The 25,906-nt window shown below is 41.4% G+C and overlaps 1 protein-coding gene across 1 annotated transcript in view; it reads right to left on the bottom strand.

Moving 5' to 3' along the window:
• Positions 1–15,602: 15,602 nt before the first annotated feature.
• Positions 15,603–25,906, bottom strand: part of rasef (RAS and EF-hand domain containing) — an 87,185-nt gene continuing 76,881 nt past the window's right edge. The window contains exons 16-17 of the mRNA XM_039750577.1: positions 19,516–19,592; positions 15,603–16,742 (exon numbers count right to left, since the gene is read on the bottom strand). Of these exons, the coding sequence (XP_039606511.1) occupies positions 16,637–16,742; positions 19,516–19,592 (183 nt within the window). The 3' untranslated portion in view covers positions 15,603–16,636. The remainder of the gene's footprint in view (positions 16,743–19,515; positions 19,593–25,906) is intronic.

Here is a 25,906-nt window from a genome sequence, read left to right on the forward strand (position 1 = left end):
GGCAGCCTGATTCAAGTATAAAGGTGGCTGCCCTCAAACCTCTTTCTGTATCTGTTCAATCATTTCAGACTGGGTTCTGAGAGGGAAGATGTCATCAGGAAAGGCCGGAAGTAACGTCATCAGAGGTAAGGTGGTGGTGACATCACTGTTTGGGTGGTTCTTCTGCTGGTTTGCAGAGGGACAAAAGGAGAGTTGGTTAGATGACAGCGCCAACCATTGATCTGGGTGAGAAACAACGTTATTTGAGCCTACCAACCTTTTCCCAGGCACACGTGTGTGACACAGCCCTCTCCCCATCAGCCCAGGCTGGGTGGCCCAAACCGAGAGGTCGTGAACAGGGGAAAGAGCATCAGTGCTGGCCTGAAGAGAGGTTTGACAATAAAGGACAGAAATATGTAAGGTTAGAGATCCAAGAACCACATTGTGATGTGGGGATTTGACTCTTTATTCATAGTCATCGACTGTAAAGCGGTATCGTCCATGACAAGAGTAAAATAATTTCCCAAGAGGTAGTATCTCAGCTGTGTTACTGCCTTTTTTGATCACCATCACCTCCTGCTCCTCTGCTGCAATTTCCCTGTCATACAGGTTCTGGCTCAGGTTCATTACTGGGTGTTTGACGCCATCAATGCTTTGTCTTAAAATGGCACCCAGTCCTGTGTCTGCAGCGTTGGTCTAGAGAATAAAAGGGAGAGAAAAGTTAGGAGCAATTAATAGAGGTGCCGATGTAAGGGCCTGCTTTAGGACACAAAATGCAGCATCCGCAGTACTGTTCCATACCACAGTATTAGGGACCCTACTCTTTGTTAAATTAGTCAAGAGCGCTGCTCTTTCGGAGAACCAGGGTATAAACCAGTGGTTGTACTCAACTAGACCAAGAAAGGCTTGGACCTGCCTCTTGGTTTTCATACGGGGCCACTTTAGGATGGCATCAACTTTATACCACTGTGACTTGAGCGTTCCCAGTCCCACCAGGTAGTCTAGATATTTTGCTTTGATTTACCCAAAGAAACATTTCTTGGGATTAATATGAAGATCAGCTCTACCAAGTGCCAGGAGTACAGCCCCAATCTGAAGTAGGTGATTCTTCCATGTGTTGGAATAGATGACAATGTCATCCACGTAGGCAGCACTATAGGCATTGTGGGGACAAAGCACTCTATCCATCAGAAGCTGGAAGTAGAGAGTGCCCCATGCAATTCAAATATTCCCCTCTAAAGAGTAAGCATCAAATTGGAAACTTGATTAAGGCAGCACAAATTGTTGCAAAACTTCCAACTTCCATCAGGGTTAGGGATCAATACGATTGGGCTGGATCAGGAATTATGGCTTTCCTCGAGCACTCCTAAGTCCAGCAAACTTTGATCTCAAGTTCCACTCAAGTGTGTTTTGCCACTAGGAGACGATAAGTGCACTTTCTGACGATCACCCTGGGTTCGGTTAAAATGTCATGCTTAATCAGAGAGGTTACCACCTTAGTGACAAACAGGATCACTACTTCAAGCTCCTGTTTCAGTTGGGGAGTCAAATTAGAGCTGAAGCTACAAGATACATTTTCTGCGATAAGGAAACAGGGCTAGTCAGAGTATGGGTCGGTTTCTCTATTCTTCCATGGCTTCAGCAAGTTGACGTGGTAGACCTGTTCACTCGGTCGACAATTCAATTTTTTAACAAAATAATCAGTTCTTTCCATTCCAGTTCTTTCCATTCCTTAACTTCTTATGGAGCTTGCCAATGGGCTTTCAATTTGGAATGAGAGGTAGGAATGAGGACCATGACACAATTGCCTGGGCAGAATTCCTGATGCACCATCCCACTGTTAGAACACTGTGCCTGCCATGCGTGTGCTTTCTCCATATTTTCTTTAAGTAGGGATCTGATTTAAGCAAATCTATTGTATAATTGTGAGATATATTCTAAGATATTGGTGGGTAGTGCTGCTGCCTCGCAGTTAGGAGAACCAGGTTCGCTTCCCTGGTCCTCCCAGTGTGGAGTTTGCTTGTTCTCCCCGTGTCTGCATGGGTTTCCTCCGGGTGCTCCAGTTTCCTCTCACAGTTCAAAGACATGCAGGTTAGGTGCATTGGCGATTCTAAATTGTCCCTAGTGTGTGCTTGGTGTGAGGGTGTGTGTGTGTGTGTGCCCTATGGTGGGCTGGAGCCCTGCCCAGGGTTTGTTTCCTGCCTTGCGCCCTGTGTTGGCTGGTATTGGCTCCTGCAGACCCCCTGTGACCCTGTAGTTAGGATATAGTGGGTTGGATAATGGATGGATGGAATCAGAGGAGTGTGGTCCTTCCTAGGAATCTGCCATAACTGATACTCTGGACAAGAAGCACAGAAACTGCAGACCTCCTCATGGATTCCCGGCTATAGAAACAGAATTTAATTCTCTCCAGTGTTTTTTTTGGCTTCCAAATGAGCACCCAAGAGGTGGGTGTGAACCATTTCACAGACCTGACCCCGGTAAGTCCTTGGTACTAGTAACAGTGACCTCACCTCCCCCTTATGCTTAGCCACTCGGTATAATAGACCATTTTCAATGACAAAGTGGGGACCCGTTGGCATGGGATATGATGTGACTTGGCTGTTTACTGAGACCACTATATTTCTGGCAGACTTCAGGGAAATGTCATTCCACTGTTTGTATTTAAAAGAAACCAGAGTTTACCAAAACTTGAATTGTAAAATAGATAAAGGATCTGGTCTAACGTCAATGTGCATGGCGACCGGCTTTGACACCACAGGCACAGGCACTGAAGATTCCAGCTGTGATGTCACTTTGTCCACCACGTTACACTGGGTAGCTACTTGGGTCCTACTTGCTGGCTGTGTAAACGGCGCAGAGAAAGGTTGGGGCATATTATCTCCATCCAGCACAAGGCCCATGTCGATGAGAGTGTTCTTTGTGCTACCATTTTTGTTATCAGATCACTCACAACCTAAAATATCATGGGAAAGGGTAGGTTTGTGAGTATTGCTACGTGCAGCGCCCTAACAGTGTCTTCATAGCTGATAATCCAGGACATGGAGCGGTACCACCGTTAGACTAGTCTTTCACTTTATGCATTGTCACAGTGGTACAAAACAGCAAGGTACAATAGAAATGTTGCTGCCAGTATCTACTGTATAAGTGTTGTCACCCAGTATCTCTTCTCCACCACTCCTGTTCAAGGAAAAGATAAAGGGTTAGCAACTACACAATACCTCTCCCCCTTGGCCCAGCTGCAGTCTATGGGTTCACTGAGCTGCAGACAGTTGGCGATGGTACTCCTTGCCTCCCCACACTTGAAACAGTGCTGGGGGACCATGAGCTTTTCCTTAGCACACGCCACATTCTCCATAGCATAGCAGGTAGGCTCAGGATGAGTGACACGTCACTATCTATTTTTCTCGCCCCAACGCTCATTCTGGGCTGCTGCACAATGTCTTTTCATGACTTCCATGTTTTTATACTCTTGCCTGTGGACTGGCTGGGCCATGTTTGCCCATTCCGCACACTCCCAGAGCATGCCTCATTGTCATGTGTTCAAAGATAAGGAGATATGACTTGATATTGTCATTTTCTTGCAATGGCAAGAGCACTTGGGATGGAGCCTGCGACCAATCCTGTGGTATAGAGACACATGCTTGAGCCCGTGCCTCAGACGCACCGAGCTGTGTCCAGGTTTCACCTAACTGGACCTTTAGATTCTGAATTTCCAATGCCATATTGCAAATTACAATCGTCAGGTCCTGCTCTTCCATCATCTTTGAGCTATATCCTGCCAACTATGGCAATGTAAATAACAAGTGCAAGAGACTCAAAAAGTTTGAGAATGGCTACCACGTATACTGAAAAATGCAGCAAAAAAAAAATACGTGGTTACAACCAAGTTCAAAGCTGAACTGAATACAGAAGGGAAAGCAGAGGCATTTATATGGTGGAGACAGGAAGGGGGTGGTCAAGGGTGGCTGGAAGAAGAAGTGATGTCTTTGATACAGTAGGTGGGTTCTGAGAGGGAGGATCTCATCAGGAAAGGCTGAAAGTGACATCATCAGAGGGAGGGTTGCTGGTTACGTCACTGTCTGGTTGGTTCTTCTGCTGCTCTGCAGGGGGACAAAAGGAGAGATGGTCAGATGACAGCAGCAAACCTTGGTCCGATTGAAAAACATTATTTGAGCCTACCAACTTTCTCCTAAGCACAGGTGTGTGATGATACATATATATATATATATATCAGACTATATAAATATATAGTAAGAAAATAGACAAACAAGGAAAAAGGTTTGAAGATCCATCCCGTATATTATTAACAGCAATTATCTCTCTCAAAAAAAAAAACGGCAGAGTAATGGCCAGTGTGGAGTCCAGAACAGGACTGACTCATAAGATGAGGTGGATGGGTTTTATAGGTGCTGGGCAGGAAGAGGCGGGTCCATGATGGAAGGGGTGGAAATGAGGTCAGCAGGGAGGTGTGGTTAGGAAGGAAGTGCAGGAGCAGGTAGTGTTTTAGCTGGGCTTCCCTTCTGGCAATCTGTAGTTGTGGGAGAAGAGACATTAGTGCACTTCGTCAACCCTTGACTCCTCGTCTTACCCTTAGTTAAGCCCTTAGACTTCCTCCCAAGTGCACGTGTGTAACAATATATATACAGTAGGAAACACACAAAACAGGCTCTCAGGGTGTTGAGGTGCCAAGGTGGTAACCCCATTTAATCTAGAACGAAAAATCAAAGGACTCTCTGTCCGTCAAACAGGTAACTTTGTTTCTTTAACACCACATCTGTCCTAGAAGGGATCAGGGTCCAAAATGAAAAGAGATGTCCACTTCCTCATCGTCTTATATATATACAGGTCAAATCCTGTTATAGTGAATACCAAAGTAACACATTTTTCAGAATAATGAATACTTTAGAAACATTTAACAAACGTTTTTTAGACCAAAATGGCCACCAAAGATAATAATGTGATGCTAAAAATATTTAATGACGCAACTACACTTTCATAGAGTCTCAGGGATCCTTCAACAGGCTGTCTCTTTCTGGTTAAACAAAAAGAAAGTAACAGTCTGTTGTGAAATTTAAGGTCAATCTTGGCATGGTATGGCAGTATTCTGATTCAGAGCTCCACTGAGTGTCCACATGGTTAATTCCTGTACAGATACTGTACTGTTGGAGTTTCATAGCGCTTCTCAAAGCTTTCTTTGCAATGAACAAAAAAAAACACGAGAAATGTCATCAGTTTACGCTGAAAGAAAAATTAACAATCCTGGAAAATGTTGATTCCAGAATGAAGAAAAATGATGTGTCAAAAGCATTCAGAATGGCATCTTCACTGCTGTCAACAATTCAAATGGATTGCAAAAAAAAAAGTGGAAGACAAAGTTAAAGATCAGACGTTGGGACCTGAACAAAAAAATTAGTAGCGTGTTTGTATTATTATATCTAACATCTCATGTTCATTCTGAATTCATACTTGTATTTCTATAAAAAAAAGTAACATCAAACGTGAAATTTTCAAATAAGATTTTTTTGTAGTTTAAGAAGCACTGCTTTTTAAACAGGTATTGTCAAGCTTGTCACAGAGTTAGTTGAATGAGAGACAGAAATGGCCCAAATAAATGATCAATATTAAAATTATATACTTTGACATTTGTGACAATGAGACAAGGTCAATCAAAGAAAGCTGTTGACCGTCTTTCATTTGCTTCATAACTTCATCTTCTTTCGGCTGCTCATTTGCTTCACAACAATGTCCTTTTTTTTTTGCTCTGCAAAACCGTGGATTTGAGAAGTTGCCACACTATTCTCCATATGTGTTCCTGCTTGCTCACCAACTGTCCCCTAATCTGAAGGGTCACCTACAATGCATGGGACACCAATGATGAAGACATCACATAACCATTACAGAGGTACGGTTACACTTGAAAGACAAAATGCTTAACATGTATTACTGTTTACAGGGTTAATGTTGAAAATACTTTTTTGGTACAGTGCCTACAAGGCCTTGAATTTTAGCATATTTTAGCATGGGATTGTTGGAATCACGTCTATAATTTATAAATTCAGTATGCTTTAATTTAGTAAACTGACAAAAACCCATTGCTCTTTGAAGGCAAAAAGTCTTTCATTATTGCCACTTGAATGCTGTTATTGAATTTGTTCAGATATAAAATTAGGTGATTCCTTCTTGCTATGAGAACACAATGATGTGATCAATCACCTGAGAGTTGCAAGCATTTTAACTTGTAGTCTGACACGTTGAATAAGAGCATAATACTGAGATGAATCACTTTTTATACAGTACCATACACAGCCCATATAAAGGAACAGAGACTTTCTAGTTATACTTTGAATATAATGCATATGACGGCATTTACTCATCCATCCAACCGTCCATTTTCTAACTAACGTATCCAGTTTGGGGGTGTGGGGAGCAAGTGCCCATCCCAGCTTGCACTTGGTTCAAGGCAGCAGTTAACTTAAGATGAGGCACCATCCTCTCTCAGATCCACTCTTACACATTCGTGGCCAATTTAGAGTCATCACATAATTTAGCCTTCAAATCACTGGGAAGCAGTAGGAGTATTGAATGGTAAATAAAAACGGGCAGTGCCAGCTAAAATTGTAGCAAACGGAAATCATGGCAAGTTTCAAATAAATTGTCTATCTCTATACCGTATATACTCGTGGATAATTTTTCCAGTGGAAAAGTCAGAGCTTGATTTTACATTATAATTTCTGCTATTTTATAATGTTGCTCATATAAGTCGAATGTGGAAAACTCACGCTATTGGTACAAGAGATTATGATATGCTAAAGCCCATCTGAGAGAGTACCATATTTACTTGTGTACCACGTGCCCTCGTGTAAGATGCGCACCCTAATTTTTACAAAGAAAATCGCGAAAAAAGTTTTGCCCCATGTACGACGCACGTTGTGATTGTATAGGAAGCGTTTAGAGAGCGAGAGAGCGCTGTCGAGCGAGAGCGCAAGCAAGCGAGCGAGCAAGCGAGAGAGAGAGAGCGCGAGAGCGCAAGCACGCGAGCGAGAAAGAGAGTGAGCGAATGAGCCCAAGCAGAAGAAGTAAACATTACAGATTACATTTCCTCGTGTATGACGCGCACCTGATTTTCTAATGCTAATTTTCGGGAAAAAATGTGCGCGTGGTACACGCGTAAATACGGTAACCACGGAGCACACTGCTTTTTTGTTCTATGTATAGGGCCTACGTGACCACACAGTAATACCCAAATTATTCTGAAGCGACGTTTGCACTGATTTGTGATCTTTGTATCTCACACCCTCATATACTTTTATCGTAAGAGCATCCCTTATCTACAATGGAGCGTTCGATCAGAAAACATGAAACTGGTTTTAAATTAAACGTCGTTGAAGTAGTGAATGAAATTGGTAACTACACTGCTGCAATAAAATTCGATGTGATGTGAGACTGGAGGAGGCAAGAAGATGTAAAAAAAAAATTAAGTGTAGTTTTGAACAGACGTATAAGCCTGGGTCTGATTTTATGATCAATTTTTTCGGGTTTCAAGACCTGACTTATATGTGAGTATATACAGTACTTGTATCTTATTAACATTGGTGACAAAGTGAGCCTTCTTATTTGTTAATTCCAAAATAAAATGCATGTATTTAGTGCTTCAAAACTTCCACATTGGACAGACATTCATGTGGCTCAGCTCGTAACTGAAGCACTAGGCAAATATTTCTTATGATAGGACATGTGATGCATTAATGGAAGTTCATACTGGCAGAGAGGTGCAGTTAATTGAAAACAAATTAGCAAACAGTAAATAAAAGAAATATTCATTAGTATAACAACAAACACATTGCAAGCATACAGTTGTACTTGAAAGTTTGTGAACCCTTTAGAATTTTCTATATTTCTGCATAAATATGACATAAAACATCATCAGATTTTCATTCAAATCCTAAAAGTAGATAAAGAGAAACCAATTAAATATATGAGACAAAAATATTATATTTGGTCATTTATTTATTGAGGAAAATGATCGAATATTACATATTTGTGAGTGGCAAAAGTATGTGAACCTCTAGGATTAGCAGTTTGTTTGAAGGTGAAATTTAGAGTCCGGTGTTTTCAATCAATGGGATGACAATCAGGTGTGAGTGGGCACCCTGTGTTATTTAAAGAACAGGATCTATCAAAGTCTGCTCTTCACAACACATGTTTGTGGAAGTGTATCATGGCACGAACAAATGAGATGCTCATCAGGCTGGAAAAGGTTACAAAACCATCTCTAAAGAGTTTGGACTCCACCAATCCACAGTCAGACAGATTGTGTACAAATGGAGGAAATTCAAGACCATTGTTACCCTCCCCAGGAGTGGTCTACCAACAAAGATCACACCAAGAGCAAGGCGTGTAATAGTCGGTGAGGTCACAAAGGACCCCAGGGTAACTTCTAAGCAACTGAAGGCCTCTCTCACTAATGTTCATGTTCATGAGTCCAGCATCAGAAGAACGCTGAACAACAATGGTGTGCATGGCAGGGTTCCAAGGAGAAAGCCACTGCTCTCCAAAAAAAACATTGCTGCTCGTCTGCTGGAAGAAGCTGGAAGAATGGGGGAAATGTGTGGCAATGAGGGACACCGTGGTGACAGCTTTTTGGTCACGGACTGCTTTAAAAGGAGCTATATTCTCCCAGTCCACTGGGTGGCAGCAGAAGTATTTTGCTGCTCTATTTCAGGCTCTGCTGGGAAATGTAGCATTTGGCAGAGTTTCCATGGAAACAAAGGTGCCTCCTGTCAGATTGGCGTGGCCGTAGAACTGCTTCTGGGATTTGCCATTTAAGGGCCTCCACCTCCTTAGTCAGGTGAGCTTGAAGTCAGGAGAGGAGCTGAGGCAAGAGCTCATCAGGCAAGGAGGAAGAGGATGGCAGTTATTACTGGAAGAGGAAGACTGGGGGGTAGGAAGGAAGGAAATAATCATGTATTATGCTAGAGAGTTTTGAAAAGTGTTGGTAGCCCCAGAAAGGTACATTGTTTCTCCTTTTTTGTAGTGTATTTACTCCTTTCACTATCCCTTCCCTTGCGTGCTTATCTTTGTTAATAAGAGTCCTTCACTATTTTTTCTGGTCCCCGTGTGGTTACAAGGCATAAGGAATATTAAAGTATGATCATTGATGTGAGACAGCTTGAAATTTAAAGGAAAAAGGTGTGACTGGGGAGGAGATGCAGGACCGAGCTGTGTGGAGAAGGCTGATCAAACACCTCGACCTCACATAGAAGTGGGAAAAGATGAGGAGAAAAAAGAAGAAGAATGTGAGGCAGCTTGAAAACAACACAACACAACCCAACAACACAACAATGACAAGAATTCTGAAATAGCAGATTGTTCTTCAAGTGACAAGTTTAATTTCACAAACTTGGGACAAATGTAAAAAAGGAGGGAGAGATTTATAGAATTAAACCATCAGGGGTTTTTGATATCTGAAACTGGAATTTGACTTGCCCGTTAATAATTATTCTTCATTAAGTCTTGTTAACCATCTAATGTCTCCTCCATTTACCTATCCTTACCTTTTGTCACATTAAATCGTGGAAGTGAAAATAAATCAACTATAACCGTTTCCATTTAAATTTGCACATTATAACCTTTAACATAAAGTAAAATAACATTTAAAAACTCTTAAATAATTATTAAAATTGAATTAGTGAAATACCTGGTTTGGATAAATGATGCCCCCCTTAGAGTAATCATTATCAACTTGCTCAGGTACAACCAATCACTTTCCAGATCACTCACCAGGTTGGCCCCCTCCTGACGTCAATTATGGTGGTTCTGAAAACAGGTGGTAAATATGGTGGTAAATCTCAAAACAGCAAATGTCACAAACCCGACAAAGTCATTTTTTGTGAAGATGAGACAAGTAATCATAGGATCGTTACTACTGTAAATGTTACCCAGGCCAATAGAGGGCACTGGGGGTTAGGCCTGCAGGAGTATTGGAGAGGAGAGACAGCCTGGCCCTCCTCAGTCACACTCTGTGGTATTGAAACCTGGTGCCTCCTGGGGGAGATCCTTAAGGGTACCAGCAGGTCTTTGAGGGCTGGCCAGGTACCCCAGAAGTATTTGTACAAGTTTACCTGGATCTAGGCTAAGCCCCTGCATAAAACACAGGTAGCCACTGCCAATGGCTAGGACAGGCAAAGAGGCCAGAAGTGAACAGAGGAAATAAAAAGAATGGAAGGTTTAGGTTTTGTTTCTCTCAGTCCTTATTTGCTTCTTCTGTATTCGCTTTCATTGTTCACCTGCATTGTTGATAAAGCCACTTTTATTTTGTTACTTTGGTCCTTTTGGTCATTGTTTGGGTTCAAGGATGATGCATGAGTGCCTCCTGCAATCCACATTACAAAAGCAACTTGGTATAAATAAAAATATCCTAAAAAATGTTGGTATTCAGTAATTCATGTGGCGCTGATGTAATGATTTTTAACTTTTTATGTGGTTTGATTTTAAGCAGCATTTATTTTTCACTAATAATATAAAACATAGGTGACTAAATTTAGTAGGTGACATCTATAAATACTAAAATATACTATACTATAGACTATACTATAAAAAGCTAAGGGTTGCCTGTCTGTCACGCAGGAAGTAACAAATCTTTTCACCCTGATTTTGGTCTTAATTGACAGCGCATGACGTGACATGACAGCACAGTAGTAGCAAAAAATTGAAGGTGCTTGGTATGTCACTGACATAACACGCCTCGGGTGTTTCTGACGCCAAGTCATGGCTCGGGTGTGTGCACTGGTGGCTGGACAAGAAAAGAACAGCCATGTTGGTGTGCTCCATAGTCAACAGGAAAATCACAGAAGTGACTTCCACTGTCGATGACATGACAAACAATTCTATAATAGGAAAAGCACTGCAACACGGCCACAAACAACTCCATGAACCACATTGCATAGGTGATCCCCATCTGCAGGATGCTGACGCTGATCGACAAAGAGACCTGCCAGAAAGAAGAGCAGTGACTAATAACTCTGTTACAGGAAAGTGCAGTTATTGACACAGTGACATTGCAGACATCACAACCCACAAGCTACAGAAAACAGTACACACAAGTCCTCGTGGCGTGGACAAGAACAAGAGTCACGGCCTCAGCTCAGAATAGGAAAGTACAGTGATGGACAGAGTGCCGTGGTGGAAAGAACAGAGGTACCAGACTGGACATCTATGTGAATCCTGCAAGTAAGATAAACAGCTCCACTTTAGATGTCAAATTTCACAAGTAAATTTCAGACCCTCAGATAATTTAGCTGTTTGATTATACTGCACAAAGACTACATTGTACATTGTGAAGGGATGTCCCTATGTAGGTAGTAGGATGGCTGGTTTGAGCCTGGGCCAGCATTTTTGCACAGGTCCATATAAAAATTAATTTCTGGCTATGCCCTTGTCCATTGAAGCCCATCTGGTCAGTGGGTGGTATCTTCTCAATGTACTTTTGTTTTCTTCCAGCACGCCAAAGGCGAGAAGTTTACTTTGACTTGTGGAGTTTGACCCCCGGGCACAGACAGACGGACTGATTCAGAATGTGCACACAACACCAACATAAATCTCTTCAATACCTCAGTCCTTAACTTTCATTTCCTCTCCTCTCCTGCAAGCTCCCACCTCTTCCACCCGACTCCAGTTCCTTCAATGGAGTGAGGTGGCCCCTTTTAAAATGCACCTGGATGTGCTCCCTGATGGTCTCCCTGCTGCATTTCCTGGTGTGGCGGAAGTGCTGCATGGGCACCCGGAAGCACTCTGGGTGTACCTGCTTCCTGGTTCGGCAGCACTACCTGGTGTGGCAGAAGTGCTGCAGTCCAAGGCTCCTTAGTCCTTCGGGCGCCCCCTGGCTGTGGCCACGGAGCCCCACAGGGGCCCTAACCCTAACCCTAACCCTTCCAGCTCCATGGCTTCCACACTATCCAAGATGGCTGCCCTTTTGCGTCCTAGGGAAAGGAATTGACCCTCTCCTGGTCCCCTGCTTCTCCAGGCCTCCCAGTGGGGTAAGGATCCCCTGGCCATCTATCACAGACTGGAAAATATGAACAATGAAGGCCGACTCAAGATCTCCATGACCAGCCCTGAGACGGACAGGTGAGTTCAAATGGATAAATGTCACTCTAAAGCTAATAATGGGGTTGCTGGTTTGGCGTCACTAAAGGTGAAGTAACAATTAGTTGATGCACTGCATGAAAAAAGCAAAATAGCTGCATTGTTTTGTTGTCTGCAAATTGTTTGTTAAAAACTAAGCAACATAAGAGATTCTTTCACTGTTACCGATTTAATCAATTTACAGAAGAAAAAACACTGTAAAACATTACAAAACACATTAAACAAAGCAGATAATACTTTTGTGTTAGTTATATACTCCAAAAATAATTGTTTATTTAAAAATCACATTTTAATTATGGTAACATAGTGTATTAAAGACAATTTCACAAAAATAAATATACAGTATGAGAATAATAAAAGACATGGTAACTAAACATTAAGCTATTTTTAGTAGGACTAAAGTATCAAATATTCTTCTTACTACAGAAAACAAATGAGATTTTCAGCTTACAATGACAGACATACAGGCGTCAGGCGTCAATACTGTGTTATTGAGCAGGATGTCATTCACTGAAGTAGTACATAATGAAATGAAATGTCCTGCATTGAGTTCTGCTGTACTTCTACCACAAGGGGGCACTACAATATAAGAAATCATATAAGCTTTGAAGTGTAACTCATGCCTTAGCTGACAAGTGCCTTTTGAAGTGAGCTGTGTCCAGCCAGTCATTAAACGAAACAATGCTATATTGAAAAATTAACGCATATGTAATATTTTAACAACATAAACCTGATTTCTATGGGCTGTTCTGCCTTTTAGTGTTGTCTATTAGGCGTATCTTTTATAACAGATTAAAAAACAGAACAGAGAGGATCAACAAGTCAACTGGGAGGAATGAAAAGTCCAACAAGAGGAAGTCTAAGGATGCCATTTTAGAAGACAATAATTTGGAATATTGATATATATACGATAGATAGATACTATACCAATGAAGTCAACTATTATTAACTAGTAATGTAATTAATGAATACAAAAAATAGTTTATAAATGCTCCACACGTGTTTTCACGTAATTCTGTGTAATAGTTCTTCATTTCTTTCATAAACAAATAAAATGTATACAGTATATTAGTAGATTTGACACATACAAGGTCTTACAATGAAGTGAAATACCATAATTACATTACTTTTGTAGATCAGTGGTACCAAATTACCATTTTAGTAAACCAAATTCCTTATTGGCTTTCTTGAGTTCATTTAAACACTGATTAGTATTCCTCCTCTTTTCCCATGTCTGCCCTGCACATCCAACACCTCAGGCTTTGGCACCCTGTCCTGGATTGTTTCCCGTGTTGTGCCAAGTGCTGCCAGGACAGGCTGTGGCTGTGGCCCCAAGTGACTTTCAATTGCAGTAAGAAAATTTCAGGATGGCTGATTGACTTCCACATTTCTTACATACTTTTGTTTCTCAAGGCAGACATTTAGAATGCAATGTATATTAGAAAGGCTTTTACTCTGCGGCTGGGGTTGCTGGTAACAATTGACAATAGGAGCTTTAAGGGCTTACTGGAGTGCCTGAATTAGCCTTAGTCTGCTGTTACTAAGTGACAGAAACACAGTCTTTGGTAAAGTCTTCCTAAATAGCAATATCTAATAAATGCACTGTAGGGAGCCCTTAATCTAAAGTGTTACCTTGCTGCTTCCTTATGGCTTCAATTCCCAGCCACTTCACTGTCAATAAGAAGTTCTCCCTGCACGTTTCCATGTTTCTGTTATGGGCACTCCAGTTTCTTTCATTTCCCAGAGATGGGTGGGTTAGGTTCATTAAGGATGATTATTAACGATTCCTTTTGTGATTGTGGGCATATGTGTGCCTTGCATGGAACTGCCATTCCATTCCAGGTTGTGCTTAGTTCTGTCAGAATAAGATCTGACTTCCTGTGAGGCTATGACGCTAAAAGCACAATTAGACAAAGGACTGGCATTTTTTAGAGGTTATCATTTAACATGTTTGTATTGTTGCTCCAATTTAACTGAAGTAGCTATGAATGAATACTCTGAAGCTCTTTGCTAGTAAATCTCACAGGAGTTACACTACATGTTCTCCATAAAAAGCATACAACATGCAAATATGCCGATAATGTTGTATTTAATGATGGAATGTGCTTTATGGGTTCTTGTCAGTCCCATGAGCTTTATTATCAGCTGTTTAGTGAATAATAGTAATGACTGATGTGTAATCAATGGAAGCTGACTGCGAGAACATCTAGCAGTAGAAAAGCTACTCTCTGAATAGCTTAGGCAAAAATATATATAGTAGCAGCAGCATACTACAACATACAACAGCAAGATACAGAGGACAGGAAGTGATGGAAAAAGATGATCCACTGTGGCAACAGCTAATGGGAGCAGCCGAAAGAAGAAGAAGAAGCAGAATACTATAACAGATCCGAAAATGTAATTTTATTACTTTTCTAATAAGTTTTTTTGTGCAAAATAACAACTGCTTCAGATTGTTAGCTAATTCTTAATGTTTATTATTTCCTTATGCTAGAGCTAATGTGACTCTTTTTTGAATGAATGGTATATCAGTGCTGTAGAGGGGTGAGACCAGAACTGCAGGCAAGGTGGGCTTGTGTACCCTATGCCTGACCCCCCGCTATATATTATGCTGATGAAGCTACCTGGGATTTGTGAAACCCTAGGAGTCTGTGATGGGATCACTATTTGGTTCTCCAAGTCCCAGAGGGCATTCCTAACCCTAAGTATTTATCAGGATGCTTCCGGATGTCATTCATGGCCGGGGCTTAACAGCAATTCTTGGTCAACACCATCAGCAAATTTGGAGGTTGCATGTGAGAAGCTGAAGGATTCAAGAAAGGCCAGAGATTGGAGAAAAATAAATATATATATACTGTATATATATATATATATATATATATATATATATATTAGCCATCCCCTGTATTAGTGAAACAGGGCAGTGTGGAGGGCCCCGTCCAGCTCTCTACTCCTGATGTCACTCTTCCCCCTCCCCTCGGCCCATAGCCTCTGTCTCAGATTAGTGCGAATATATCGCTCCTGCAAGCGAACTATGATTCTTAGTGCAATGAGAGAAGTCACAAAATCAACCTGAATGTTCAAGCAAATTATAGAAAAAAAAGATCTAAATCCATTAAGTAGTTCTCTCCTTCATTAACTAAGTGGAGTTAAGGTTATGCCCTGAGGCAGACGCGTGAGTGAGGAGGGCCCCACCCACCTCCCTGAAGCCCGATGAGTCTTTCTCAGATTCGGGCTAATAAATCGATACCGCAAGCGAAATATGATGCTTAGCGCGATGAGAAAGTCACAAAATCAACGGAATTTTCAAGCAAATTATAGAAAAAAAATGATCTTAATCCGTTAAGTAGTTCTCTCGTGAAATGTGGACAGACATACAAACGGGTCTAAAAAACTATAAGAAATTTTGTGCTTGGACCACAAAATTTCTAAAACCGTTTCTTACTGAGCACCTATGGGCCAAGGGTAACCTGTATTCCAAATTTCAAATCCCAAGTCCTCATGGTTCAGGAGATTTCGTGATGTGTGAGTCAGTGGTATTTGGCTTATATGTCATGGAAGGCTCAGTGAAGCATAAGGCCTTCTCTTTGCTCAGGAACTTGCTCAGAACAACTCCCCAGATGTCAATTTTCCCTGAGACGGCATCAGTAGGGCTTAGATTTGGGCTATAACAGCCATCTATGCACTAACTCCAATCAAGCTGCTAACTACAATATGGCCTCCTATAAAATGGTAGGCTACCTCTCTCTGTTCCTCATGCTACTCACCCCTTCTTGTTGCTGATCTTTTATTTTGTGCTGTTTTCACTCTATTCACATAAGCCTTTGTTCTTCTCAACTTTGGCATTGTTTTTGGTTTATAGTTGACTCAAGAGTGTCCCCTGTACCACACAGTGTATAAAACAACACACATCATTACTAATTTTATAACAAAATTAATATACACACTGTAAAATAAATCTGAACTGGACTACTGGTAAAAAGTTAAATTAGGTCATAAACTGGTCATATTATTAATTTTTAATTAATAATCTGGTTGGAATGAAAGCCAGTGAGCACAGGAAGTTCCATGGGACTACTCTTTTAAAAGACTTGACATAATCAGTTTTCGAAGCTATTAAATACGTTGGTCATCAAATACTAACCAAATGAGGTAACAAAACAACTCTCATTATTGACATATTTACAATATTCTATTCTGACAAATCTAATATTGATTCCTGTAAAATCAGGATAAACACATGTTTGGTAGTGAATCCAAACCATAAGAATCCCACCAAAGGGCCTGTTTGACTTAACACTAAATTGAACGTACATATTACAGGGAAGAAACCATTGTTTTTCAATTTGATTTCCAATCCACATACATTTTATAATTAAAGCAAAGAGATAATAGATGTCTTTTAATCGCACACATTTAAGTGCAATTTTGAGTAAAGATTAAATAAATAATTAGGAGCAGAGTCTCTGAGATGAAAATGCCTGCATTTCTCAGCTACTACAAACAAGTTTTAAACTGTGCAGCAGGTCTTCGCGTTGGCCTTCTTAGAGCTCATACCAGACAGGCTGGTCACTGATTCCTTGTCTTCATTGGTGTTGCATCGTTTTCTAACTTCACTGTAAAAAAATAACAATAAAAAAATAAATGCCAATCTTCTGAGTACGTCATATCGTTCATTCAGTGTTTAATGAGCTAGCTTTGCTGATTTTGTCCGTTTCTTTTTGGCAATGTAACATAACATGAAGGAACATTCTGAAACCAGCTAAATTCATTTCAGGGATGTACGATACTGGAGGCTATTCTGGCAACATTGAGTGCAAAGCAGGAAAAAGGCCCAAAATGGGGCACCAGTCTCATGTAGGGTACACTCACTCCCACGGTGGCAATTTTTAAAGTTAGCAATCACCAATAGAACATTAGAACACTCTAGACAAGAACAGGCCATTCAGCCCAACAAAGCTCACCAGTCCTATCCACTTATTTCTTCCAACAAAACATCAAGTCGAGTTTTGAAAGTCCCAAAAGATTTACTGTCTACCACACTACTTGATCTCTTATTCCAAGTGTCTATCATTCTTTGTGTAAAGAAAAACTTCCTAAAGTTTGTGTGAAATTTACCCTTAACAAGTTTCCAACTGTGTCCCCATGTTCTTGATTAACTCATTTTAAAATAACAGTCTTGATCCACTGTACTAATTCCCTTCATAATTTTAAACACTTCAATCACGTCACCTTTTAATTTTTTTTTATTTAAACTGTAAAGGATCAGCTCTTTTAATCTTTCCTCATAATTCAACCCCTGTAGTCCTGGAATCAGCCTAGTCGCTCTCCTCTGGACCTTTTCTAGCGCTGCTATGTCCTTTTTGTAGCCTGGAGACCAAAACTGCACACAGTACTCAAGATGAGAACTCACAAGTGTGTTATACAGCTTGAGCATAACCTCCTTGGACTTGTACTCCACACACCGTGTTATATAACCTGACATTCTGTTAGACTTCTTAATGGCTTCTGAACACTGTCAGGAAGTCGATAGCTTAGAGTCCACTATGACTCCAAAATCCTTCTCATAAGGTGTACTCTTGATTTTCTGACCGCCCATTGTGTATTCAAAACTAACATTTTTACTTCCTATGTTTAATACTTTACATTTACCGACATTAAATTTCATTTGCCACAAATCTGCCCAAGCCTGTATGCTATCCAAGTCCTTCTGTAATGATATAACGGATTCCAAATTATCTGCTAATTGACCTATCGTGATATCATCTGCAAACTTAACCAGCTTGTTACTTATATTCTAAATCATTTATATATATTAAAAATAGCAGCAGCCCTAGCACTGACCCCTGTGGAACACCACTCTTAACATCGGCCAGTTCTGATGAGGTTCCTCACACCATCACCCTCTGCTTCCTGTGTCTGAGCCAATTCTGCACCCATCTAAAAACATCACCCTGAACTCCCACTTCTTTTAGTTTGATGCCCAACCTCTCATGTGGCACCTTATCAAATGCTTTCTGAAAGTTCAGATAAATAATACCATAAGCTCCACTTTGATCGTATCCTTTGGCCTCCTCATAGAATTCCAGCATGTTAGTAAAACACGACCTCCCTGTCTGTACCTTTGCTGACTGTTCAGAATAACTCCTATCCCTGCCAGGTGCTGCTCAATCTTATCCTTAATAATTCCTTCCATTAATTTCCCACTATAAACTAAACTGGTTTGAAACATGTGAAAAGAAAACCAGAACACCCAGAGAAAACCAGCACAGGCGTGGGCAGATTGTGGAAGGTCCACCCAGATTGTACCCTGATCAAAACTTTAACCCGGGATTTAACAGACTGGCACGATCCCAAATATAACAAAGTAACTTTTCCAAGGTGATGCTACAAACAGAAAGGTTTCTCTTTTAACAATTCCAGATGTACTTTTTGAGGTTGGAGGGAAATTCTCCTTACCAATGGCTTGAAAATCTCCACAGAGGCCTGCCACCTCTCATTTTTATTCCTGAATCTTTGGGAGAAGCACAAAGTCAACTCTACTTGCAAAGATGCAATCTTTGAAATCCATACATCCATCCATTCATTATCCAACCCGCTATATCCTAACTACAGGGTCACGGGGGGCTACTGGAGCCAATCCCAGCCAACACAGGGCACAAGGCAGGAAACAAACTCCGGGCAGGGCGCCAGCCCACCACAGGGCATGCACACACACACACACGCCCACACACCAAGCACACACTAGGGAAAATTTAGGATTGCCAATGCACCTAACCTGCATGTCTTTGGACTGTGGGAGGAAACCGGAGCACCTGGGGGAAACCCAGGCAGACATGGGGAGAACATGCAAACTCCACGCAGGGAGGACCCAGGAAGCAAACTGCGAGGAGGCAGCGTTACCCACTGCACCACCGTGCCACCCTCTATGAAATCCACTCTGTCCATTAATATGATGGTAAATTCTATGTTACACAAAATCACCAAATTCTGTACTCTAACAGGTGAAACAACAGCACAGCCCATCACCCTTCCCTGTTCCTCTCACACCAACACCTTTTCCGTTGCTGATCCTGTCACTCTACAAAAGCACGTAGCTGACCTTTAAAGATTACAACGTGAATACCCTGTATCTTTATTCGTATTGTACTGGTTAGTTTTCTTTATTTTTTTTCCACACCCAAACTGGAAAAATTCTGACTTTGGAAGTTGAAAAACTGGTTTATGCAAACAATGCTGAATGTTTACTACTGTGGCAGGCCAGACGCAGTGTCACTTTACATACATCTGTAATGCTTGGAGGTTTTAATCCTGTTATGTATTAAGAAGAACCTGGCCATACAGCAGTAATAAAATGGCAAGGATTATTGTTTCAAGTTTAAGACATACCGAGCCAAATGAAGAACTGCCTCAATAATATTGGAGCCATCCTTGGCACTGGTTTCACAAAATAAGGCACTGTAACTCTGAAAAAGAAAATGCACCACATTGTTTAAATATTTAGTCACAAAAGAACAATTTAGACAACAAAATATAGCCTTTACTCTACTTCAACATGTTGTTATAAACTGCTTTGACTCCCTGTCAAACTTGTTTGCACATCTGGTTTCTTTTATCTTTATCTAGCATCACAGTTTACAGTATGCACCTAAAGATATATATTAAATGTACAAAATATTTAAGCAATGAACTCTATATTATCCCACTCACTGATTCTGAGAAAATCTTTCTGGTTGTCCATATATTCCATTTTCCAACCTGCTGAATCCAAACACAGGGTCACGGGGGTCTGCTGGAGCCAATCCCAGCCAACACAGGGCACAAGGCAGGAACCAATCCTGGGCAGGGTGCCAACCCACCGCAGGACACACATAAACACACCCAGCCCAATTTAGAATCGTCAATCCACCTAACCTGCATGTCTTTGGGAGGAAACCGGAGTGCCCGGAGGAAACCCACACAGACATGGGGAGAACATGCAAACTCCACGCAGGGAGTACCCGGGAAGCGAACTCGGATCTCCTAACTGTGAGGCAGCAGCGCTACCACTGTGCCACCGTGCCACCCTTTCTGGTTGTCTTTTATTTTAAATATGAATTCTAAAAATTGTGTTTAGTATTTGACAAAGTACACAGTGCAGCTCATTTTTGATTTTTTCACTGATATATTACAAAGAGACGGTCTTTTTAGAGAAATGTGAACAGCACAAAGTAACATGGAATCGCAGGTTTTCAGATTTTATGTGGTACTTAACACTAGAATTACCAGAGCCTACGAAAAACTCGTAATTCCGTCCCACCTTAAACTGCTTCTTAAATCCCTTCACACCTCTCCGCCAGCGTCCTTTGTTCTCTAAATGTGCTGATAAAAGAAGCTAGGAGCAGCCGGCTATTCCATCCCCCACCAATTTAGAGCGTGCACGAACTTCTCTCAGCTCATGCCTTGATTGAGTATCTGGGAGTGAAGTGGAGTTTTAGAGTGAAATAATAGATCGTTGTTTGGAACACACGCATTTCATGTCTGTTCCGTTTCTACAGTAATCTGTGTCAACACATTGTTAAAACAGAAACTTTTTTATATTCTAGTAGTAGATGACAAAATGTAGGCATAAACTATATAATGTATGAAGCCTGAAGTCCAAATAGCAAAGAAACATTTTCACAAGAATAACACAATTGCACTTTTATTCAAACATATAACTGCAGAAAGAAAAAGCCGCCTTAACATGCGACATTGACACCAGTTTACTATAACTGACTCCGTGGTTCAATAGATACAGCCCCGCTTGAATCAAGGGTCACGGGTTCGATCCTGCGCCCTCCCTTTTGAGAAGTAAACTGTTCTTAGTCTTACTGTTTTAGAATAAAACATACATTTGATTTCAGTCTGTAACAGCCGGTGCAATTTATGATCTTTGTAAAGGTTAGCTTTTTTTTTTATTCACTTTTCACTCTCTCAGTCGCGTTCAGAATCAATCCATACAACCCCATCTGACACGGCTGTTTTCACTAAAGGCGCTATAGCTCTGCAGTGTACCACGATGCATACTAACGCCCCCCACCCCGGTTCTGACACACAAGCGCTGGCGAAGCTGCCTTCTTCGTATCTCACCGTCACTTGCTTTTCTTTTTATTCAGTTTTATTGAGTGTTCCTGCCAGTCCCGCATGTTGCTGTATGCTTTTCTTTTGTACTCCAGGACATGCAGAGAAAGAATGGTAAAGACCAGTAACCGGCTATATGCAATCATCAGACACTCCCCATCTGCCCGTGTCGTTCAAACACAGGAACATATATTGGTGTAAAAGTATAACAAAAGTGCACTTTTATTCAAGTGCACTTTTTCCATCGCCTTTTCCTGTAAGAAGCAGTGTACACACTTCTCTCTATGCTGTGGTTTCTATTACACACCTGAAAGAAAGACAATATATGTGAAAATATAATCGCACTAATGCAATATTATTTGAAAGCGAACAGCGTCAGATCGGTGTGAATTTATGCAGGAACTGGAAATTCTCTGATCGGGACCTTCCCCAGGGAAGAAAGTACAGTGTCAGGTGCTCATTCAGTGTAATAGAAACCATAGCACAGAGAGGTGTGTACACGGCAACAAGTACACGTGTCGTAAATGTAGGAAGGACGGTCCTTGGGTGTGTGGGAACTGTTAATATTTGAATGTGATGATTTTATATAGCACGGAATGAAAATCTGCACTTCTTAGCATTGCACCATGCAAGATGTCGTATCAATCGCCTACTGTATCTTGCTTTCTTTTTTCTTGGTTATACAGGTAGTTTTGAATAAAAGTGCACTTGTTTTGTTTGCGAAATGAAGTGTCTGCGTGCACTTTTCGTGGCATTACCGTGTATTTTTGAGCATGCCCGTTTGAGCAGTATAAAAGTATTGAAAAGTATAACAAAACAACGGGCAGATGGAGAGTGTCTGATGATTGCATATAGCGCCGAACTTACTGCTCTTTACTATTCTCTCCTCTGCGTGCCCTGGAGTACAAAAGAAACAGAATACAGGCGCTATAGCTCTGTGCTGTACCACGATGCATACTAACGCCCCCACCGGTTCTGACACACAGGCGCTGGCGAAGCTGTCTTCTTCGTATCTCACCGTCACTTGATTTTCTTTTTATTCAGTTTTATTGAGTGTTCCTGCCAGTCCCGCATGTTGCTGTATGCTGGATATGTTCATATGTATTGTCTCTTTCTTTCAGGTGTGTAATAGAAACCACAGCATAGAGAGTGTGTACACTGCTTCTTACAGGAAAAGGCGATGGAAAAAGTGCACTTGAATAAAAGTGCACTTTTGTTATACTTTTACACCAATATATGTTCCTGTGTTTGAGCGACACGGGCAGATGGGGAGTGTCTGATGATTGCATATAGCGCCGAAGTTACTGGTCTTTACCATTCTTTCTTCTGCATGTCCTGGGTGCAAAAGAAAAAGCATACAGCAACATGCGGGGACTGGCAGGAACACTCAATAAAACTGAATAAAAGAAAAGCAAGTGACGGTGAGATCTGAAGAAGGCAGCTTCGCCAGCGTTTGTGTGTCAGAACCCGGGGCGTTAGTATGCATCGTGGTACACTGCAGAGCTATAGCGCGTCTTTAGTGAAAACAGCCGTGTCAGATGGGGTTGTATGGATTGATTCTGAACGCGACTGAGAGAGTGAAAAGTGAATAAAAAAAAAAAGCTAACCTTTACAAAGATCATAAATTGCACCGGCTGTTACAGACTGAAATCAAATGTATGTTTTTATTCTAAAACAGTAAGACTAAGAACAGTTTACTTCTCAAAAGGGAGGGCAGGATCGAACCCGTGAACCCTTGATTCCCCAGCGGGGCTGTATCTATTGAACCACGAGTCAGTTATAGTAAACTGGTGTCAATGTCGCATGTTAAGGCGGCTTTTTCTTTCTGCAGTTATATGTTTGAATAAAAGTGCAATTGTGTTATTCTTGTGAAAATGTTTCTTTGCTATTTGGACTTCAGGCTTCATACATTATATAGTTTATGCCTACATTTTGTCATCTACTACTAGAATATAAAAAAGTTTCTGTTTTAACAATGTGTTGACACAGATTACTGTAGAAACGGAACAGACATGAAATGCGTGTGTTCCAAACAACGATCTATTATTTCACTCTAAAACTCCACTTCACTCCCAGATACTCAATCAAGGCATGAGCTGAGAGAAGTTCGTGCACGTTCTAAATTGGTGGGGGATGGAATAGCCGGCTGCTCTAGCTTCTTTTATCAGCACATTTAGAGACAAAGGCGCTGGCGGAGAGGTGTGAAGGGATTTAAGAAGCAGTTTAAGGTGGGACGGAATTACGAGTTTTTCGTAGGCTCTGGTAATTCTAGTGTTAATCAAACTGTTTATGCAACTTTGTTATACCTCTGTATAGAAAACCAACATGGATGACCGAGCCAAGTCAGTGTGCCACAAGTTCTGGCTCCTCTTTTGTGTCCACAGGTTTCTACTTACAAAGTTGGCTATGATAACTGAGCTCAGGGCAACAGCTACCACCTTTTGTTTTATATTTTCAGATGTCTGGCACTGTAAACAGTATTAAGTAACAAAGCAGTCTGTATGCTGTTGGTGTATATTGTGGTCCTTTAGTTTGCATCTATCTGAAAATCATATTTTTATAATATTTATGCATGTAGGGCACATTTAGGACAGATATCGATACATACTCATATCAGAGCTGGATCTTTTGTAAATTTAATTTGAACAATCAAACAAAAAACTGAGCCAAAAATCACACAATGAGTCACTTTTAGCTGCAGTGGGCCAGAGCAACTGAGTCACAAGAACTTATGGATGTCTTCTTTGTGGTATGTGCATGTTGTCCTTATGTTACTGGGCCATCAATTGCCTCCCACTTTATATACCAAGCAGCCATGAGGCACTGTGACTCCACACTGCTCCAATATGCATTCTTCCTGTACAGCAGTGGTCTCAAACTCTGGTCCTGGAGGGCCGCAGTGGCTACAGGTTTTCATTCTAACCCTTTTCTGAACTGATGACCTGTTTTTGTTGCTAATTAACTCCTTTTCCTTTCATCTTAACGGACTTGTTAATTAAGATTTGTTTCCCTGAATTTCTTCATCGTTCCTCAAAATTGCTTCATTTCTTTCCTTAAATGGCACCCAAACAGAAATGAAATGTGAAGTGAGTGAGCCAACATAAGACCAACTAAGTCAGGGCCTGAAATTCCAACCAATTTCACTCCAACCAGTTGCTTAATTAGGCGCCGAGTCTCGTTGTTAATGAAACCCATTCTTTAATTCCACGGCTTGTTGCTGCTTTCATTGTGTAATAGCAGACATTTTGATTTTTCTCTTTTCTAAGAGCGCTGCTAAAATGTTTTAGGGACCTGAGCAGATCAGCATTCCTGATACCTTCATCTTTCTTAATTTTCAGATATTTTACGATGGACACAGTTTGCTGGTCATGTTCTGGCTCATTTTGTATCTCATTGCTGTTTCGCTGCTAATTAAGGAAAAAGAAACAATTAAGGGGGCTGAGTCTTCAAGAGCAAGTCAATTATAATTAATTTAAAAGAAGTTAATCAGTAGCAAAACCAGGTCACTAATTAAGAAAAGGGTTAAAATGAAAACCTGCAGCCACTACGGACCTCCAGGACCAGAGTTTGAGACCACTGCTGTACATGCATACTAATAGCAGCTATCACCTTGTCCATGGTGATATCATCTTCACACCACTCTGTAACTCTACTCATCTGGCTGATCATTCTTATTTTGGTCTTTCTCATCCTTCTAAAATCTGCTGGGTGTTCTGTCTTCATCGGCCATGTTGCACTCACATATACCAACACAACTCCTCACATACTGTAGCTATCGCAAATATTTCCATTAAATGGAAGATATGTTGGAAAGATTGAGAAAACCAGAACTTTATCTATGCACATCTTGTCCTTGCTGCTATCACCACTTTAATATTAAAGCTTGTCTGATTTCCCTTCTGAATTTTTGATTTTCTAGTTTATATTATTGTATTGTATATGAGCATCAGTTACCCTGAAAATAAAAGTACTACAAATAAATATCCTGCTCTAACCCTGTAGATATCACAGATCCCACTGTGGACGCTGGCCCAGACACAGACAGACAGACAACATAGTTCACCCAACACACTGTTTATTTACACTATATACAAATTTACCGTGCACTCCAATCCCCAGTGCCTCCAGCACTAATCCCCCAAAGTCCAGGCCTTACAGTCAAACAATGCCTTTCTGGCCGCCTCCAGTCCTCTCTCCAGCTCCGTCCTTCTTCCACCCGACTTCCGCCCATGACTGGAGGGAGGCGGCCCCTTTTATAGGAACCCGGATGGGCTCCAGCTGCTTCCCGGCAATCAGTCCTAGCCACACCCCAGTGTGGCGGAAGTGCCGGCTGCACACCCGGAAGCCGTCCGGGTGTCCCCTGTCATCTTCCCCCCAGCACTTCCTGGTGTGGCGGAAGTGCTGGGCTCCAGGGTTCCTCAGGCACCTGGGCGCCTGGCGGTGGCCACGGGCCCCTACAGGGTTGGGCTTCCAAGCCCTCTACCCGTGGCCCCCAACATAACCAGTTCTGGAGGAGCCCGGCCGGGGACCACACCATCAAATCTTTTATGATATCTAGTGAAGAACATTCCTCCCAACACTTTAACTGTACAAGGTACATGGCCTTGCAACACTCGTATCTCTCACGCTCCTTCAGGACGATTGGGATTTTAATTTCAAGCTAACTTTTAATTTCAGT

Source organism: Polypterus senegalus, chromosome 4 (assembly GCF_016835505.1).
Source record: "Polypterus senegalus isolate Bchr_013 chromosome 4, ASM1683550v1, whole genome shotgun sequence".
Classification (NCBI taxonomy): domain Eukaryota; kingdom Metazoa; phylum Chordata; class Cladistia; order Polypteriformes; family Polypteridae; genus Polypterus; species Polypterus senegalus.